Source organism: Chanodichthys erythropterus, chromosome 17 (assembly GCF_024489055.1).
Source record: "Chanodichthys erythropterus isolate Z2021 chromosome 17, ASM2448905v1, whole genome shotgun sequence".
In the NCBI taxonomy this organism is placed as follows: Eukaryota; Metazoa; Chordata; class Actinopteri; order Cypriniformes; family Xenocyprididae; genus Chanodichthys; species Chanodichthys erythropterus.
Genome location: NC_090237.1, coordinates 392,501 through 413,596, shown reverse-complemented (window position 1 = coordinate 413,596; position 21,096 = coordinate 392,501). Strand labels below are relative to the sequence as shown.

Genomic DNA, 21,096 nt, shown 5'->3' with positions numbered 1-21,096 from the left:
AACCCATCGAACGAGTTGCTTTAACCATCGAACGAGTTGCTTTAACCATCGAACGAGTTGTTTTAACCCATCGAACGAGTTGTTTTAACCCATCGAACGAGTTGTTTTAACCCATCGAACGAGTTGTTTTAACCCATCTAACGAGTTGTTTCAACCATCTAACGAGTTGTTTCAACCATCTAACGAGTTGTTTCAACCATCGAACGAGTTGTTTTAACCATCTAACGAGTTGTTTTAACCATCGAACGAGTTGTTTTAACCATCGAACGAGTTGTTTTAACCCATCGAACGAGTTGCTTTAACCCATCGAACGAGTTGCTTTAACCATCGAACGAGTTGTTTTAACCATCTATCGAGTTGTTTTAACCCATCTAACGAGTTGTTTTAACCATCTAACGAGTTGTTTTAACCCATCGAACGAGTTGCTTTAACCCATCGAACGAGTTGCTTTAACCCATCGAACGAGTTGCTTTAACCATCGAACGAGTTGTTTTAACCCATCGAACGAGTTGTTTTAACCCATCGAACGAGTTGCTTTAACCCATCGAACGAGTTGCTTTAACCCATCGAACGAGTTGTTTTAACCCATCGAACGAGTTGTTTTAACCCATCGAACGAGTTGTTTCAACCATCTAACGAGTTGTTTCAACCATCTAACGAGTTGTTTCAACCATCTATCGAGTTGTTTTCAACCATCTATCGAGTTGTTTTAACCCATCTATCGAGTTGTTTTAACCCATCTAACGAGTTGCTTTAACCCATCTAACGAGTTGTTTTAACCCATCTAACGAGTTGTTTTAACCCATCTAACGAGTTGCTTTAACCATCGAACGAGTTGCTTTAACCATCGAACGAGTTGTTTTAACCCATCGAACGAGTTGTTTTAACCCATCGAACGAGTTGTTTTAACCCATCTAACGAGTTGTTTCAACCATCTAACGAGTTGTTTCAACCATCGAACGAGTTGTTTTAACCATCTAACGAGTTGTTTTAACCATCTAACGAGTTGTTTTAACCATCTAACGAGTTGTTTTAACCCATCGAACGAGTTGCTTTAACCCATCGAACGAGTTGCTTTAACCCATCGAACGAGTTGCTTTAACCATCGAACGAGTTGTTTTAACCATCTATCGAGTTGTTTTAACCCATCTAACGAGTTGTTTTAACCCATCTAACGAGTTGTTTTAACCATCTAACGAGTTGTTTTAACCCATCGAACGAGTTGCTTTAACCCATCGAACGAGTTGCTTTAACCCATCGAACGAGTTGCTTTAACCATCGAACGAGTTGTTTTAACCCATCGAACGAGTTGTTTTAACCCATCGAACGAGTTGCTTTAACCCATCGAACGAGTTGTTTCAACCATCTATCGAGTTGTTTTCAACCATCTATCGAGTTGTTTTAACCCATCGAACGAGTTGTTTTAACCCATCGAACGAGTTGTTTTAACCCATCGAACGAGTTGTTTCAACCATCTAACGAGTTGTTTCAACCATCTATCGAGTTGTTTTAACCCATCGAACGAGTTGCTTTAACCCATCGAACGAGTTGCTTTAACCCATCGAACGAGTTGTTTTAACCATCTATCGAGTTGTTTTAACCCATCTAACGAGTTGTTTTAACCCATCTAACGAGTTGTTTTAACCCATCTATCGAGTTGTTTTAACCCATCTATCGAGTTGTTTTAACCCATCTATCGAGTTGTTTTAACCCATCTATCGAGTTGTTTTAACCCATCTATCGAGTTGTTTCAACCATCTAACGAGTTGTTTCAACCATCTATCGAGTTGTTTTCAACCATCTATCGAGTTGTTTTAACCATCGAACGAGTTGTTTTAACCCATCTAACGAGTTGTTTTAACCCATCTAACGAGTTGCTTTAACCCATCGAACGAGTTGCTTTAACCCATCGAACGAGTTGTTTTAACCATCTATCGAGTTGTTTTAACCCATCTAACGAGTTGTTTTAACCCATCTAACGAGTTGTTTTAACCCATCTAACGAGTTGTTTTAACCCATCTAACGAGTTGTTTTAACCCATCTATCGAGTTGTTTTAACCCATCTATCGAGTTGTTTTAAACCATCTATCGAGTTGTTTCAACCATCTATCGAGTTGTTTTAACCCATCTAACGAGTTGTTTTAACCCATCTAACGAGTTGCTTTAACCCATCTAACGAGTTGCTTTAACCATCTAACGAGTTGCTTTAACCATCTAACGAGTTGCTTTAACCCATCTAACGAGTTGCTTTAACCCATCTAACGAGTTGCTTTAACCCATCTAACGAGTTGCTTTAACCCATCTAACGAGTTGCTTTAACCCATCTAACGAGTTGCTTTAACCCATCTAACGAGTTGCTTTAACCCATCTAACGAGTTGCTTTAACCCATCTAACGAGTTGCTTTAACCCATCTAACGAGTTGCTTTAACCCATCTAACGAGTTGCTTTAACCCATCGAACGAGTTGCTTTAACCCATCGAACGAGTTGCTTTAACCCATCTAAAGAGTTGTTTTAACCCATCGAACGAGTTGTTTTAACCCATCTAACGAGTTGCTTTAACCATCTATCGAGTTGTTTCAACCCGTCGAACGAGTTGTTTCAACCCGTCGAACGAGTTGTTTCAACCCGTCGAACGAGTTGTTTCAACCCGTCGAACGAGTTGTTTCAACCCGTCGAACGAGTTGTTTCAACCCGTCGAACGAGTTGTTTCAACCCGTCGAACGAGTTGTTTCAACCCGTCGAACGAGTTGTTTCAACCCGTCGAACGAGTTGTTTCAACCCGTCGAACGAGTTGTTTCAACCCGTCGAACGAGTTGTTTCAACCCGTCGAACGAGTTGTTTCAACCCGTCGAACGAGTTGTTTCAACCCGTCGAACGAGTTGTTTCAACCCGTCGAACGAGTTGTTTCAACCCGTCGAACGAGTTGTTTCAACCCGTCGAACGAGTTGTTTCAACCCGTCGAACGAGTTGTTTCAACCCGTCGAACGAGTTGTTTCAACCCGTCGAACGAGTTGTTTCAACCCGTCGAACGAGTTGTTTCAACCCGTCGAACGAGTTGTTTCAACCCGTCGAACGAGTTGTTTCAACCCGTCGAACGAGTTGTTTCAACCCGTCGAACGAGTTGTTTCAACCCGTCGAACGAGTTGTTTCAACCCGTCGAACGAGTTGTTTTAACCGTCGAACGAGTTGTTTTAACCGTCGAACGAGTTGTTTTAACCGTCGAACGAGTTGTTTTAACCGTCGAACGAGTTGTTTTAACCCGTCGAACGAGTTGCTTTAACCCGTCGAATGAGTTGTTTTAACCCATCTATCGAGTTGTTTTAACCCATCTATCGAGTTGTTTCAACCCATCTATCGAGTTGCTTTAACCCATCTATCGAGTTGTTTCAACCCATCGAACGAGTTGTTTTAATCCAGCATTTTTTAGTGTATAGGTGTATATTTTGTAATCAATTATTTTACTAATATAATGATTATTAGTAAAATAAAACTAATGAGAAAAAACTGAGATGTAAAAATAATGTCGAACACATTCCCCAAACACTTTCCTATAGTTGAGTCGCTGTCTTATGTCAGTATATCTATTGGTTTAGTGTAATTCCATATCATGCTGTTTCATATGAAGTACTTTACAGTTTAAATTTTTTACAACAACAATGAATATTTATGAAGAATGTGTAATTAACTGTCCTGAAAATAATGTCAGAAATACTTAATGGATTCAAATGGCTTAATTTTTATTATGCAAAATATAATTTTTTCTCTTTCTTTTGATTTTGGCCTGAAATATGACCTGGATACATTCTTGAAAGATTCTGCATGATTCTCTCTCTCTCTCACTCACACTCACACTCACACACACACACACACACACACACACACACACAGAATCTCATTCCAGTTTTCCCCTCAGTCTCTTTCACACTCCCCCTTTCGATTCCTCTTTTCTTTTCATTTATCTGCCATTTCACTGGCGTCTGTTTCGCCCTGTTTGTGTCTTTCTTCTCTTTCACTTCCATTCCTCTTTCTCCTCCCTCCTCGTCTCCTCCAGCGCCGCTCTGAGCAGCAGCAGCAATTATGTTAAAAGCCAGCAGATCTGCACTCAAAGTGATGTCACCCTGCTCATGTCAGCAAAAAGCAAACTTCCCACTGCCAAAATGACCCGTGCGACACACACACTCTCACTCGGCAGAGGTGTAGAAACTCACAGCGTTTCAATCAGCATCTGATTAGAGGGACAGTAGAATCAGTTGAAGGGGCCATTAATCAGTTTAATTGCTTTCTTCATTTCAATCAACCAATTAACAACGTGAGGAGCAACTCATTTTCTGACTTGAAGGTATAATATAACAGACATGCCACAGGAGCTCCGCCACACACCAAACTCATTAAATTGACTAACTTTTCAAGGGAAAAGTGCCAAATGCGTCAGGCTGACTATAAGAGTTTACAATGTGTTTCAGTCCAAATGGGACGCATCTTTTTCAAATAAATGCTGCTCTTGTGAAAAAATCTGAAGCAGCACAACTGTTTTCAACACTGATAATAATCATAAATGTTCCTTAATCATCAAATCATCAAATTAGAATGATTTCTGAATGAATGATCATGTGACACTGAAGACTGGAGTAATGATGCTGAAAATGCAGCTTTGATCACAGGAATAAATTACAGCTGATTTACATTACAATAATATTTCACTGTTTTACTGTATTTTTGATCAAATTAATGCAGCTTTGGTGAGCAGAAGAGACTCTTTCAAAAACATTTTTATGGACACCAAACTGTGTACAAATTTGCAAAATAGCATAGACATTCAACCGCCATGAAAACGTCTTTAACATTCCCTGATTTCATTCAGCAGTGATCTCGGTCCAGCTGTGCTGATCATGTTCACACAAACATCAGAACTAAACAAAACAACAGGTGCTGATCAGAGTCTTCCTCACCTGAGGATCCATCGCACAAACAACAACACAAGTCTGGCAGCGTTAAAGCCTGTGAGGAAGAACAAATCTCTGCGTTTGACTGCTGTGGTTTGAGGCATAAACTTAGTACCAAATGAACCAGATATTTTCTGTTTTAAGAATTTCTGTACAGATCGACCAGGGCAGCTGTGCACAATATTTCACTGTTAAACCTATGAATTAAAGTAAGAAAACTGAGGAAAAAGTTCAACTGAAAACAATATTTATAAGTTTAAGTGATATTATTTCAGTTGAGTCTAAAAAACAAAGCATTTCTAAATATTAAATTACACTATACACTGCAAATAATTATTTTCTTAGTTTGTGTTTCTGTCTTGTTTTCCAGCACACACATCTAAACATTATTAAATCAAGATACATTCACTGGAGAAGAGAAATGATGCAAGATATTAAGTGTTGTTTACTGAAAATGTATCAAAATGAAGTGAGTTTGAGCTTAAAACAAGAACAAATATTTGCCAATGCTGTTTTTCTTTTGAATTAATTTATTTTTCTGACCCCACTGGCAGATTTCTGTTCTTGTTTTAAGCTCAAACTCACTTCATTTCAGAAAACAAGAATTCTATCTTGTGTTTTTGCTTCAAGTAAATTTATCTTGATTTAAGAATTTTTACATCTTTTTATCAGAAAAACAAGACAAAAAGCAAGAAAAACATTTTGCAGCGTAACTGTGTAACTGAAACATAATTTTATTTAATAAAATAATTAAAATTAGAAACACCAAATTAACTTAAATTAAACTAATGCATATGAATCAAATAAGTTTGGTTCAGTTATTGAGGTGACATAACTAATGTATTTTTAGTAAACATTCAGTAAATTTCATTGTTAGATTTTAGTGTGATAAAGTTTTTCCCAAAACTATTATTGTCTACAACTTAGGATTTTCTCACCCTTAAATGTAACATAAAAACAAAAACAAAATATTTTTTATTTTTTAGGGGGGAAATGTTGGTCTTAAACCATGTATAAAAAAACAATATTTATGAGTTTAAGTGAACTTTTTTTATTTGAGTCTAGAAAAAAAAAATTAATATTAAATATTAAAAACTTGGTGTAATTAGTTTAGTAAAATTAGTTTACAGCGCATTAACTAATGTCAACAGACACAACATTTAACCTTAAAAACTACCATTAACCCTCTGGAGTCTGAGGCTGATTTGGGGCTTGGAGAAGTTTTGACATGCCTGACATTTGTGCTTTTTTCAGTTGTTCATAAACATATTAACACAAGTGTCATTACACTGTATTCAGCACAAACTAGGCTACCATAATATGTGAGGAACATGTATGTACATGTTTTTGTTTTTGAAGGAATAATGTTTATGCGTGGTTATTGAAAAAACAAAACTTAAGTCACTGAAATAAGGCCAAAAAAAGTATATTAAATCTGTATTGACAAGACTTCTGGGTATTGGAGGTTGTAGACTAGAGTTTTTGCTTCAGAATTATGTAAAAAAATATGCTGCCTGCTGCTTTAGTTTTTGTAAGACACTTTTTGCCAAGAAACACAGTATGCGTGGAGGCGTGAATCATCATGAATAATGGGCCATTTACACCTGAGAAGACAAAAGAATCACATAATAATGACCTGAAACGACTTGCATATTAATGAGGCCTTTCAGCCAGGTAGGCTGTGAAAAAAGCTTTTTGCTTAAAAGCATGCACATTTGGAGAAATATTGATGGATTCTTGATGGATGTCAATTTTCTATACTGAGAAGTAATATTTATTGTCATCACTATGAGTGCTGGATACTGTGTTTTCAATTCATACTTGCAGCCAGAGGGCGCTCTATACACCTTTAGGCCACAAATTCATATAAAGAAGAAAAGGAACTAACGCCTTCTAGAGATCGCTAACCATGGCTTTAACATCCAAATAAACACTTTTCAAGACAATAAATACACGATTGAGACGATGAATGCATGTATTGCCTCTGAATTTGCGTCTGAATAGCGCTGGCTCCGTGGGCGTGGCCGCATTAGCGGATAATGAGCTGAATCTCTGACTTCTGACATGGCTCTCTTTTCATACAGATTACATAAACACAGAATGTTTGTTTTCGATTTGACTTGCACGATTTAAAACCTGAGATCTCAATGTTTTTTTAGACATAAGTGTAATTTTTCTGTGATTAGTGTTCATAAGTTACAGTTCATTTTCTGAGAACTATCAGATTGGAGTTCGTTCAGAGGAAGACGAGAGATCACGCATCATGTTAGTTTTCTTTATTTTACAAAAAGCACAACATTGTGTTTGTACTCGGTGTACACAAATAAAAGACATTCTATAGTTTCAATTGATATATTACTTATGTCTCTATGATAAGAAATGACAGAGTATTTTAAGTCTGTTTTGATGCAATGTGAAAAAATCCTGCAAAACGCGCCGGCGCGTTAACGGACCTCAGGGAGTTAACTAAGATTGATAAATGCTGTTGAAGTATTGTTCATCATTTGTTCATGTCTACTAATGTGGTTCATTTATGTTAACGAATGAAACCTCATTGTAAAGTGTCACCTTCAGTATTTTCTAACCCATAAACAGAACATAAAAACAAAACTCTCAGTTTTAATCTGTAATGTGGACCAGACTTTATGCTGATTGTCAAACGACTGAAAATGTGCAGCTAGTAGAAGAATGGCATCATGTTAAAGCACAAAACGACTGAGTTTTCTCTTCACTTCTTTGCTTTTCTTCTCCTCTTTTCTTCCCTCTTAATTTTGATTGATGAGCATCTGTCAGTTTGTTTTCTTTCTCTCCCTCTCATTTTTTCTCAAAAGTTTCATCTCATTAATTCTGGACACACCGAATCTCTTGGACTCAGAATCGCCTGCGTCTACTTAGACAGGAACGCAGCCAAAACACAAACCGCCTCATCTGAAATTCAGTCCAACTCCAAACCGCCGGAGTGAAAGATCAGCCGTTATCCTCGAACAAAGAAAGCCAAGAAACACCGTCACATTTAGATATCAGCAGTGTGTGTGTTAAACATGGGTCAGGAACACATCAGGATCATTTCATTAGTGAACATCTGATAATCTTAGCAGAGAGAAGTCAAATCAGGAACAGATGAAGCCCAGTCATAGATAAAGCCGGTTTGGCACTGGACTAAACAGATGTTCACAAAACCAGATGTGAATCCATTTCTCACAGTAGATACTATAATGAATATTTAAATTTATTTCCATCTACAGTTGAAAAATTTAATCAAAATGAAGTGAGTTTGTGTTTTTAAAATAAGAACAAATATCTGCCAATGTGGTCAGAAAAAAACTTACAGGAAAAACAAGATTATTTTTCTGAATCTATTAGCAGATATTTGTTCTTGTTTTAAGCACAAACTCAATTCATTATGACACATTTTTCAGTATAACAAGACTTGTTACTGAAAGATCTCTTGTGTCATTGTGCTTCTCCAGTAAATGTATCTTGATTTAAGAATGTTTAGATGTTTGTGCTGGAAAACAAGACAGAAACACTGAGGAAGAACATCAGTTTTTGCAGTGAACATCTGACGCTCGTGGTGTTTTCTACGTAAAAACTTTCATCAAATACACAGAAACTCACTGGTCTTCACTACAACCCGCCAAAATATTAAAAAATTGTGTGTTTTTTTATTTTATGTTTTCAGTTTAAATTAAGAAATTGTGACAAATATATTACAATTGTACACTAGAATGTAATTCTCAAAGTAATAATAATAAAATTAATGAAACATGTTTTAATTTACACAGTTAATCTCTGTTTTGCAGCACTTTTTTGCCAAAAAAATAAATAATAAAAGGAATTGTTACATTTTCAATTTATTACATTTTAAAACATTAAATTATATATATATGATGAAATCCCCCCCAAAATTAAATAGAAAACATGGCATTTGGGAAAAATTAAGACTGATTTTTAAGACTTAATTTTTTTTGACTGAAAAATTAAGGGCCTTCAGATTTTAATTTTTGTTAGTAGTTTTAATAAATTGTTGTTAAACTGTATAATTTTCATGATTTCAATTAATAAGAATGTTTTTAATTCCTAAAATTCAAATTTAACCATTAAAATAGAATCCATAAAAACTAAAGCACACACACAAAAAAAAAAACAGAATTTGGGAAAAAATTAAATGTATTTCATAGGGCCTTTACTTTGTAATTTTTGTTAATCTTTTAAAAAAATGTTGCTAAATTGTATAAGTCTGATGTTTTAAATGAATTAGAATTCTTTTTGATTACTAAAATTAAAAATGTAATCATTAAAATAGAATCCAGAAAAACTAAAATGGAGAAAAACATTGATTTCTTAGCCCTAATCCTGCTTCTAAAATACAACTTTAAAACTCTCTTTTGCCAGATTTTCCTGTGAGTGCAGCAGCCCAGATCCAAAACACACACACACACACACACACACACACACACACACACAGCTCTCTCCCATGTTGACGATAAACTTTGGAGTGGTTCAGCTAAATTAACTATGCTAATCACGGCGGTCTCTCTGGAGATTTGAACACTAAATGGCTTTTAATCTAACATGCCTCTGCAGACACAACAAACAACACTGGAAAACAATCGAGAGCAAACAGAGCGCACTCAGCTGCAGGGAAGCCCCGCCTCCTCAACACTCCCAGCCAATCAGCCACGGGGAGCTGAATGTGTTTAACCTTGACCTCTGACCTTGAGTCAATAGGGCAGCACATCGTCAATATTGATCAGGACACGCACAGAAAGCATGTCGGCCTTTGCCATTAAAGGATTTGACACGGTTCTATGAATAAAACAGAGATGCATCACCTGAAGTTCGGGGCGGACGCCCATTCCAGCGCCAGACAGGCCAAATCCACAGTGGCGTAGACCAGCAGGAAGAAGATGCTGACGATACTCGCGATAGTGTTCAACTTCCCTGAGAACAACACCAGCTGAGACACACAGAGAGAGAGGGTTTGGTCATCATCATCACTGGCCACCGCATATACACTCATCCCCAAATCCCAAATCCTAGAGCTGCAGAGCTAAAATTAATAAAACTATGACATAAAATACAATATATTAGATGAAAAATTAGCTGCATCATAACTGCTGCTTATGTAGGCGGCTCACTAGGGTTTGGAACAGAGCCCTTGTTTCACTATATTCTACTCATCTCTCATTAAAATGCACAGAGTGTCCAATAAGAGTGTGTGTGTGTGTGTGTGTGTGTGTGTGTGTGTGAGTGTGAGTGTGTGGTTGCTCTAATTCAGACATAGTGTTATTAAGATATTGGCTGAGCATTATCCCTCATATTGAGTGCTCTTCTTTAAAGCCCTCGTATATAACACTAAGACGCTTAAGTGTCGGAGATAAATTGAGCGTTTATGAGGCAGAACGCCGCGGCTGCGTCTCAATCCAAACTCAGGGTCACACGGATGAAACGCGTCCAGATTCCTGAGGAAAAGGGGTTTTGAAAGCGTTGCGTGTTTTTGGACGTCACAAACACGTCTGGAAAAGTTCCAGCGCTTTAATCTGCCGAGTCACCATCCGCTTATAAGCGCTACTCCGAGTGCATTATGGGAGTTTAACCCTTTTTAAGTACATTTTCAGACAAAAGTGACACTGTGCCCTATAAAATGATTTGGAGTATGTTGTGCAAGAAAATATTATTTCAGTCGTTCTTTTATTCAAGTGCTGAAACTATTTTTACTATTGTAATTGATACATTTTCTGAGGATCATCATTCTCCCCTAAAAGTGATCAGATCAAACCGTAAGTCGTAGAGACTTGAAGCTTTGAGGGCTGGTAGTGCTCACACCGTCTACAGCGTCACCAAGACTCACCCTGATCGGCCTGACGGGGGCGCTACAGCGCTCAAAAGTACGAAATCGCTCATGACCGCTTCAGATTCACTCGTCGTTCTTTGGGTATTTGGGATTTTTTGAAAAACTTTCTTTTGCGATCTAGTCCTTGATTCTTGTCCTGATCGGAACCAAATCAGTGCAGCGAGATTCTCAGAGTCTGATTGTCAATAATATTAAAAAAAAGCTGAAATTTCGATTCACGGTCACTAAGGGGCGCCAAAACGTTTGAAGTGGGCGGAGCCACTTTTACTAAAATGGCTATAACTCAAAAACAGAATGAGATATTTTCACCAAAATTGGCACACCCATGTAAGAGCTCATTCTGTGGTCGTGTGAAAAATGATGCTGTGATTGGCCACTTGGTGGTGCTATAACATAAAAAAAACATGAAAATGTCTATAACTACTTCACCGTTAGTCCAATCGACTTGAAAATTGGCATGCAGTGTCTTCGTCCAATGCGTCATGATTGTATTTGAGGACATTAATGTATCTCAAAAAACATGTCCGCCATCAGCCAATGAAATTGGAGCAGCTATCAGAGAAGGTTAACGGAGTTCGATCGCGATGAAACTCGCTGGGTCTGTTTGACTCACGGCCCTAGAGGCCTGTGAGAAATTCGAAAGAAATCGGCCACCAGGGGGCGCCTTCGTGTTTTTCACGTGCTTAAAGGATTGTGTATTGTATGATTTTTTTGCAGACGTCCACGACATTCGTGCCGCATGGTAGAACTCCTCATTCTGAGCAACTTTGCCTCTAGGAATCGTTCGTTGAATATCGGAGATTATTTCAAAAACCTACTTTTGCGAACTAGTTCTAGGTTTTGGCTCAGCCTCGATAACTGTTAACATGCTTTATAAACTATATATTTCCTACGGTAAATTGCCTGTATTGGGTGTAAATGGTCTTTTCCATGTATGATCGAGATGATTACAGGCTTGTTAAATAAAACATTGTACCTTTTTACACGTGCTTAAAAGGCTTAAAGTGCTTGAACCCCGATAATTGCTGCTCGCAGCTATATTTGTGTGTTATTGCCATTTTATTTGTAATTTTCTGTGAAATTTAAAAGTGAAAAGTGTTTCAAAGAAATGGAAAGGTAAAGCTTTGAAATATAACTGAAATTTTGAAGTAGAAATACTGAGTGAAAATTTTTACATCATTTATTTTGTCAGTGTAGTGTACCTTACTAGAAATAGTAATGATTGACTTAAACGTCACCAGATCACAATAAAGTAGTATATGAGAGATCTTTTCTCTTCTCTCTCCGTGAGTGTGTGAGACATACTAATGGAGGTTATCTGAAGTTTAATAGTGCGCATCATACACTGTGATAAAGCATTAGCACACGAGCACAGGTCATGCAGGAGTGTGTGTGTGTGTGTGTTTTCTGTTCCAGGTCGTGTCATCTTGCTCTTCATGGCTAATGGCAGTAGCTCCCCCATAATCACAAAGCATTCTGGGAGTCGAAAGAACCTTTAAACCAATAAGAGACCAACGACTCCGTGACAGAAAGAGAGAAAGAGAGAGAAAGAGAGAGAGAGAGAGAGGAATGGGAAAGGTAGGAAAATGTAGGAATGTAGACATGTAGTTTCTGTTTAATGGAAAGTAAATGCGTCAGAAATTTTCAACTTTGCAATAACAGGTTGTGAATATGCTAATGAGATTATGAATATGCTAATGATATTATGAATATGCTAATGTGAGGGACTCATCCTAAAAATTTTAAAAGACGTTATATGTTTTCATGTATAAAGGTTACATTTTAATATCATACATTATTAAATATTATAATAATTGTTACAATTATAAATATGTAAAATATTATTTTGAAAACAATTTCTATGAAGTTATTTTTTTTACATTAGTTGCATTAAGTTTTTTTTTACTCACTATACAGTATTGTACAATGAATTTATTAATTTGTTTATTTTGATCAAATTTGTATTTTTATTATTATTTTTATACATACATTTTAATATTTTCTATTTTTTGCTTTATTTTATTTCACTATTTTTCATTGATTTATTTTAATCTAATTTATCATTATTTTAATGTAATTTTTATATATTTAATGTTATTTCTATCATTTATTAATCATTTTTATGTTTATTTTAATTAAATATTTTTTATTATTTATACTTGCATCTATTTTATTACTTTTTAATTTTTTTTAATCTAATTTCTCATTTTTTTAACACATTTTTATTTTAACATTATTTACATTATTTATGTAGAGAAAAGTGTAATCAAAACATTTTCCTTTAGAAGAATCATTACAAATGCCAAGAGATTTGCATGTGGGCGGGGACATTTAACATGTGACGCTGTGTGTGGGAGGGGCATGTTAAACATGGGAGGGAGGGGCTTCTTAGATGTAAGAGCAGCAATTTTAAATGTGAAATTTATACGTTTATAACTAATAAACTCATGAACAGTCTAGACACAGATAATAATCATATTCATTCATGCGAGATGATTGACAATCACTCAATTATGCACAAACTCATTTTAACGCCTCACCTGTACGAGAAACCAGGAGATCAGAACAGACACCCAGGGGTTCCCGCTGCCAGATGTGCGTTTGGCGGGAGACAGAACTATTCCTGAGAGAGAGAGAGATGGAGAACTCTACTGATATGATCTGTAACTGAATACATCGACTCATATTTCCACAGGAAGCAAGAACTATCAGCAGATCAACAACAGCAGGAGAATCAATCACTCGCACATCTAGATCTTTATCTGAGAACATTCATTCATCATCACACGAGACACACGCAAACCGACGACACTCAACATGCTGAACAGATGAACACACACACACACACACACACACACACACACACACAACCTAGAAAACAAAGCAAAAACATTTTGCATTAAAAAACTGGGGTTTTTTGCACGTTTTCTGAGCAAAGTAAATATATTTTGGGATAATTTGGGAGTGAAATATAAGCTGAATGTGTTTATTTACACTGGGCTGTTTACAAACATCAGAGGGTCAAAGTTACATGTTTATGCAAATGAGGCTCATTAGGGGATGTGGCAAGATCAAGAAGGTTTTAATAAAGGAGACACAACACATCTGATGAAGTCACGTGGGAACTGTTGTGTTCGCTCACCGAACAGGTCGTCCCGCGCCAGAGCGTACAGGATGCGGGACGCTCCGATCAGGTTGCTCATGGCAGCGGACAGCGTGGAGGAGTAAACGCCGACCGTCACGAAGGGATGCCAGACGTTAATGTCTCGGAGAAATCCGTAATCTTTCTGCAGGAGGATCCTAGAGAGAGACGGAGAACATGGCAGAGTAAACTCGTGTCTTACAGATGCTGTGTTTAAACATATTCTTCTACTTCTGAGACTCCATCTCCTCCTAGAGCATCTGCTAAAATAACCTATAAAACATATTAGAAACCATCAATCATTCAGTTGTTACTGCAAACTAAACTTTTCTGTTTTGTGTTGCACAGAAGAAAGAAACTCATACAGTTTGGATCATGAGAACATGATGACGGAAAACAGAAGTCAGTCGAATAATAAAATCTGAAGCCATCAGAGAAATCGCACAACAATCGAGTGACGTGTTGTTCATCTCTGGTTGAAACTCTTCTCACGCCTTCTTTCAGCTCGAGCGCTTTTAATAGCATCATCGCAGCTCTATTAAGGATTATACAGACCAACCGCAGATCTGAACACAATTATTTCAGTAAAGGAGCGTCTGTCTCGCTCGCGCTCTCTCTCGCAGGTTAACAAGTCTGCAGAAAATAGAAACTGTCAATCGTCCGTCCATCCGTGCGCGAGCAGCCCGTATCTTTTATTAGGTATGAATTCTGGTTACAGAATCCGAATGAATCTAAACACTGACGGCTGCAAACAAACAAAAATATGAGAAAAGCAGAGACAGACGTGTGACTTTGGCCCTTCTGAAAAATCCTTCCATTAAGTTAACTAGTTGGCTGCTCATTAACTTTATGCAAACGAGCAGGCATGTGACACGCCCACTACCAATAGGGATGAATCACTGCATAGTGAACTACACTGGCAATGCAGTGTGATCATATATTCAGAGCTATGGTCCGTTCAGTAGTGTCGCTTATCAATAATAATAATAATAATAATCACACGGCGGTCTGAAGCGAGCCGTGACCTTCAGCTGTACGGCGTGAGCAGAGCCAGAGATGTGAGGGATGGCTGTTGAGTTAAACACCGGTCTGAGGCGAGTGAAGCAGGATCATTAAGAGGGATCAATAACTAACAAGCCCTCCATCTCTATCACAGCTCTGTCTCCATCCCTCCATCCGTCTCGAACGCTCGTAACCACAGCAGATTCTGAGATCACACAGTCATTAGAAGTGGCCAAGCGGGACTCGAACCCGGGTCTCCGGTATGGGGGGCGGGCGCTCTAACAAGGAGTCGCCTGAGCGCCTCTTGAGATCAGGGGAGTGAGATTTACACGCACAGCTCTTACCGGCCTATGAAAGTTACATCAGGATGACAAAAAGTTACATTTTTAGGCTGCTCTGACTCTAACAGCACTCGTCAATGTCACAGGGATTGAGACGGCCAATCAGATCAAAGGAGGCGGGGCTTTACCGTTCACAGAAGATGAGTGCGAATTGTGTAAAAACTACACCTGATCTGACAACAAACCCATAAAATACTGTAAATGTAAGCATTTTGCAAGATTTTTTAAGAAATTAAGACTTTTATACAAATTATCAAAAGTGACAGTAAAGACATTTATAATGTTACAAAAGATTCTATTTCAAATAAATTCTGTTCTTCTTTCTATTCATCCTGAAAAATAAAATGCATCACAGTTTCCACGGAAATATGACTGTTTTCAACATTGATAATAATCATAAATGTTTCTTGATCATCAAATCATCATATCAGAATGATTTCTGAAGGATCATGTGACACTGAAGACTGGAGTAATGATGCTGAAAATCACAGGAATAAATTACACTTTACTGTATATTCACATAGAAAACAGCTGATTTACATCGGAATAATATTTCACTGTTTTACTGTATTTTTAATCAAATAAATGCAGCTTTGGTGCCCCATATTACTATTAGCTGAAGTACCTTTATTTTATGTGATCAATATTTATGATGTCAGAGTGAAACACAGAGAATGAGAGGTCAAAGTTCATCCTCTGCAGCAGAAAGAGACACAGACATCTGCGACAAAAGACGAATGACAGATTTAAACTAATGCAATTAAACACTGAAGCATTAATGAATAAATGAACACACCGACAGTCCTGAGAGAAACACACACACACGTTTCCTTTCACTATCGCAACCGGCTTCCAATCAGTGCTGATTCATTTACCGCCATCGTCAAGATGAATCTATTAGATCAACATGAGCTCACAACAACACTTGAACTTCACCAATCAATGTAAAATCAACACGTGTTTGTGCTACTGTACCTTTAAGACTCGTTCTGCATGTCATTCTATATGCAAATGAGCTCGGTTCTGATTGGTTACTGAGTCATGAAAGCAGTAACATTGCTTAAGTTGAGTTTCTGATCACGAAACACGCGTGATGATGTTCGTCTGTCTGATGTCAGGGAGTCGCAGACGTTCATTTTTGATATTTAACTTCAATAAATGCGCCTTTTTTAATGTTGGAGGGAAGCTTTAAAAAAAGTTACAGTAGCATTTCATCTCCTTTATTTCAAAAGATCAAGAACAATTTGATTTCTCCAGACCTGACCTTTAAAGCTGTTGAATATTTCTCAATATTTTTCCAGTGATTCTTTAAACTCCTTCCATTAAATTTTCAGCACAAGTGTGTGTGTGAGTGTACAGTCTCAGTGTCGCACTGCCACCTGCTGGTCACTCAGAGCACTGCACTCACTTACACTGACACAAAATCTGTCTCATTTCCACCTGATTGGGTGAATTAATCTTTTATGTACAACCACTGCCTCTGTTGTCATGGCGATGGGCAGAGAGTGTCTCCATGGCGATCAGCATTCAGCATTTGAGTGACAGTGATGAGAAGCTGATCGATGACTTTAATAATAATGAAAAAAGTATTTTTAATCTCTCATATTGATATAATTTAATTCCTCTAATCACACCCTAACCCTTTCTCTCTCTCTCTCTCTCTCTCTCTCTCTCTCTCTCAGTCATTACAGACAAGATTCGCTTCTGGTCCTTAAAAATAATGTTTTAAGTCATGCAGTTATTTCAGTATGATTGAGATACTATTATAGATTTTATTCATATTTTGAATTTTTTTATTTATATTTTCAGTTGTCATAATTTCAAAGTTATGGTTGTTTTTATCCTTTTTATTTTCAGTTATCATTTTCATTTTATTTAAAGGTGCACTTTGTTCACACACACACACACACACACACACACACACAGAGCTTTCCTCATGCATGTCATGTGAGGATCATGCGTCACATGAGGTACTAAAAACACACACACTTGTATTTACTACAGTACATGCGTGTGATTTCCATCACAATTACAGACATTACCACACACACACACACACACACACACACACACACACACGTTTACTTTAAAACACCCCCATTATAATGACATGATTTACAAACATGACCATTCAAACTGAATTCTGTTCAATTGAATTTAACTTCCTGCAATCTGAATCATTTCTGCTGGAAATGCCAGGAATGTCATGTGACCTCAATCACACTTCTGTTCACACACACACACACACACACACACAAATCCAGCTTTCACATCCACTTTCAGATGCCAAAAACTCCTCAGTTTTCAACAGATTCACTTTCATTATTTATTTACACACTGATGGCCAAATTTGTGAAATAACGGTTTTCTATGTGAATATATGGGCAGTGTGTGTGTGTTACCGGTCACATGTGCAGGAGATCAGCACACTCAGCAGGCTGTAGATGATGAAGGTGAAGATGACGGCTGTGATTGTGCCACGAGGAATGGAGTAGCTCGGGTTCTTCAGATCACCTGACACACACACACATGATTCACTCACATCAGGACAGAACCTAGAAACTGGTTTTTCGAGTGGTTTTCATATGGTGAACAAGCTCAAGATATCTTCACTTTCAATTCTACAACATTAAATACATGTTTGAAAGAGTTGTTGACATTCAATGGTGGCGATGTTGAGGTCATGTGACTGCGGTTTAGTTTTTCACGTCTGTCGACTGTATTCAGGCTTCATAAGTTGTGAAGATTATCAGCAAAACTGTAGCCGGTCACAGAGGTTCATCTCGGCACTCACCGGACATGTTTGATCCGGCCATGATTCCCGTGCATCCGTTAAACATCACCGCAAACACCGTGGCGAATGTCATCATCGCTCCGGTGGTGTAGTCTATGGTGTAGGCCGCTAAACACACACACAAATCAACACGACAACAATCACATGATCAATATTTGGGGGAAAACCGAAAACTAGTTCAGAGAAACGAGTGTCTGACTTTAATCATGCATTTTAATGCTCGGTTAATCATGAAGCGGGTAATTAATCAAGTTTCCTCATCCAGAAAGTGGCCTTTTGTCTTTTTTTACAGAAGTGTGTGCATCCCCTTTCTCTGCATTAGTTATTGTGTAAACGGACTGAAAGAATGAAATCTAAATGGTCAATTCCTGTTTTCTTCATGGAATATCACAGTGTTTATTAGAAATGATTAATTACTGTTTTAAATTCATGTTTCTGTTAATCTTGAATCAGAATCTCTTCTCTGATGATGAGGGCGGGGCAACCTGTCACTCACATGAGATCCACCAATAGCAAACCACAACCATCCAATCAATTCCCCACAGACACAATCAAGCCCCGCCCTACATTTGTTCTTGTGTGCGAAGCGTTTGACTCACCCTGCACGTTTCCCATCAGCGTGTCTAACTTGAAGCCGGTGAAGTTGCCGCTCGTCGGGCCGAGGGAGGAGTTCGTCTGGCCGGGCAGAGGGACGCTCCGAAACGACACGGCGAAGAAACTGACAAAGATGGTCCCCAGAACCACAATGACGATGATGAAGATGATGAAGGTGGCTTTAGCGTAGATGTGAGCTCCGACCAGACACACGACCAAACACAGCAGCAGAATGACCGTGCCGTACAGCAGAGACCACCAGTATCCGGCCGGCAACACGGCGTACCGCGAGACGGACAGAGACGAGCCGTCTGAGACAGAGAGACACGCGTCAACACAGATCAAGTGTGCTCGTGTGATGTGTTAGTCATTTTAAAGTTATTTACTAATAAATAAATAAAGGTATTATTTTTTATTTGCCATTAATAGCAATTGATGCTGGAAATAAATAAATAAATCATTTATTTAAATAGTTAAAGTTTTTTATTATTATTTATTAGCCATTAATAACCATCAATGCGGAAAATAAATTATAATAATAACAATAATAATAAATAAATGTAAATAAATAAATTGATAAATACAATGCATTTTTAATCAAGTTTTTTATTACATATTAATAACAATTAATGCTGGAAAAATCATCATAATAAAATAAATAAATAAATATATTTTGTTTTATTTAAACTATTATTTAACCATTGATGCTGGAAATAATAATAACAATAATAATAAATAGATGTAAATAAATAAATAGAGAAATACAATTTATTTTTATTTAAATAAAGTTTTTTTAATAGCCATTAATTACGGAAAAAATAATAATAACAATAATAATAAATATATTATATATATATATATATATACACACACACACATAAACATTTTATTTTTATTTAAATAAAGATTATTTATTTATAACCTATTAATAACAATTAATTTAACAATAATTAAATTATAATAAATAAAAATAAATACAAATAATTCAAATACCTCATTTAAATATTAATAAAAACTATAAACAGTATATAAATAATTTAAAGGAATATAGAAATATTTACAAATAAATTAAAAAAATGACAAAAGCACTTAAAATTACTAAATCTTACACTAAAATTAAAACGAAAATCTAATTCAAAATATTTTAAAATATTACTAAAATAACAGTTTTATGGTTCAAACGTACGCACAACATTTGAGGGAAAACAGTAAAATGTTCTCTTTTCTTTTTTTTATCTTGAACGATTGACTTATTAATGTATTTATTTAAAAAAAAAAAAAAAACATCTCAAGGCACAGAACAAACATTAAAATATTTTAAAAAACAAACAATGAACAAGCAAAGTAAAAGCTCACATACATAACAGTATAATCCCACAAACCCAGTATAATATATGCATATACACATATAATCATCTAAATAAACAAAGAAGGGCAAAATAAATAAATAAAAATAAAGATTTTTAGCCAGAGCTTGTCTCCTTAAAATAATCTAAGAACGGGCTCCAAGATCTTTTGAAAAGATCGGGTTTCATTCCAATTTCAAATGTAATTTTTTCAAGTTTAAGGGCAAAAAGTAGTTCAAAATCACACTGACGTTAGGTTGGAGGAGATGGCAGCTTCCAATCAATTAATAGAAGTCTTCCAGCCAACCGTGTACAAAGTGCAATATTATCCATCTGTAAAGTTTCCAGTTTAACATTGTCCGGAAGAATCTTAACAATTTACCCGTCTTATCACCAAACTCATAAACCCTATGCTGAGCACCTAAAACACATGTTCTGCCTCTTCAGTCGATAACAAATCATGTTTTGTCTGCAAAATCTGGCGTTCTTTATAAAGGTTGGGAGAGGGATTCAGTGAATACATCAATTGCTGTTCCAGAACTAGATAATTCCTTTCGCTCTTTATTTCTATAGGATGTGCATGAAATTATTAAGCCACGCAAATAACATTTTAGAGTCTCCCATATAGTAGAATAAGCCATAGCACTATTAAGATCAAGAAAAGAAGATATGCTTTCATATAAGCAATCTTTAAGATAAGGAAGGAGTTTTTTTCAGGATTTAAAAAGAAAGTGTTGAGAGAAACGACAGACATCTGGAAGCGTTTGCAGCCTTCATTCGGCTCTGATGGGATTGTTTTCCGCTCACGCTACACCACATTCGACAAGCACTTTCATCCAGAGGGATTCACACTGCGTTCATGCTTCCCCTGGGATTCGAACCATGACCTTTGCTCTTTATCAGCTGTTAGTTGATGGTAATAACCCTGACTGGTATTGAGCCAGCGACTCTTCCATGAGTGAAAGGGATCATCAATAACACACACACACACACACACACACACACGATACCTTCAGGCACTCCGAAGGTGGTGAGAACGGCCTCCACCAGCCCCAGCACATAGAGGGCGCTGCCG

The 21,096-nt window shown here is 37.0% G+C and overlaps 1 protein-coding gene across 1 annotated transcript in view; it reads right to left on the bottom strand.

Annotated features, from left to right (window-relative positions):
- zgc:153039 overlaps positions 1 to 21,096 on the bottom strand; it is a 40,109-nt gene that overhangs the window by 13,805 nt on the left and 5,208 nt on the right. Inside the window, exons 3-9 of the mRNA XM_067365308.1 lie at positions 21,032 to 21,096; positions 18,681 to 18,986; positions 18,082 to 18,189; positions 17,690 to 17,801; positions 13,945 to 14,102; positions 13,343 to 13,425; positions 9,781 to 9,905 (exon numbers count right to left, since the gene is read on the bottom strand). The exon at positions 21,032 to 21,096 is cut by the window's right edge and continues 73 nt beyond it. Of these exons, the coding sequence (XP_067221409.1) occupies positions 9,781 to 9,905; positions 13,343 to 13,425; positions 13,945 to 14,102; positions 17,690 to 17,801; positions 18,082 to 18,189; positions 18,681 to 18,986; positions 21,032 to 21,096 (957 nt within the window). The remainder of the gene's footprint in view (positions 1 to 9,780; positions 9,906 to 13,342; positions 13,426 to 13,944; positions 14,103 to 17,689; positions 17,802 to 18,081; positions 18,190 to 18,680; positions 18,987 to 21,031) is intronic.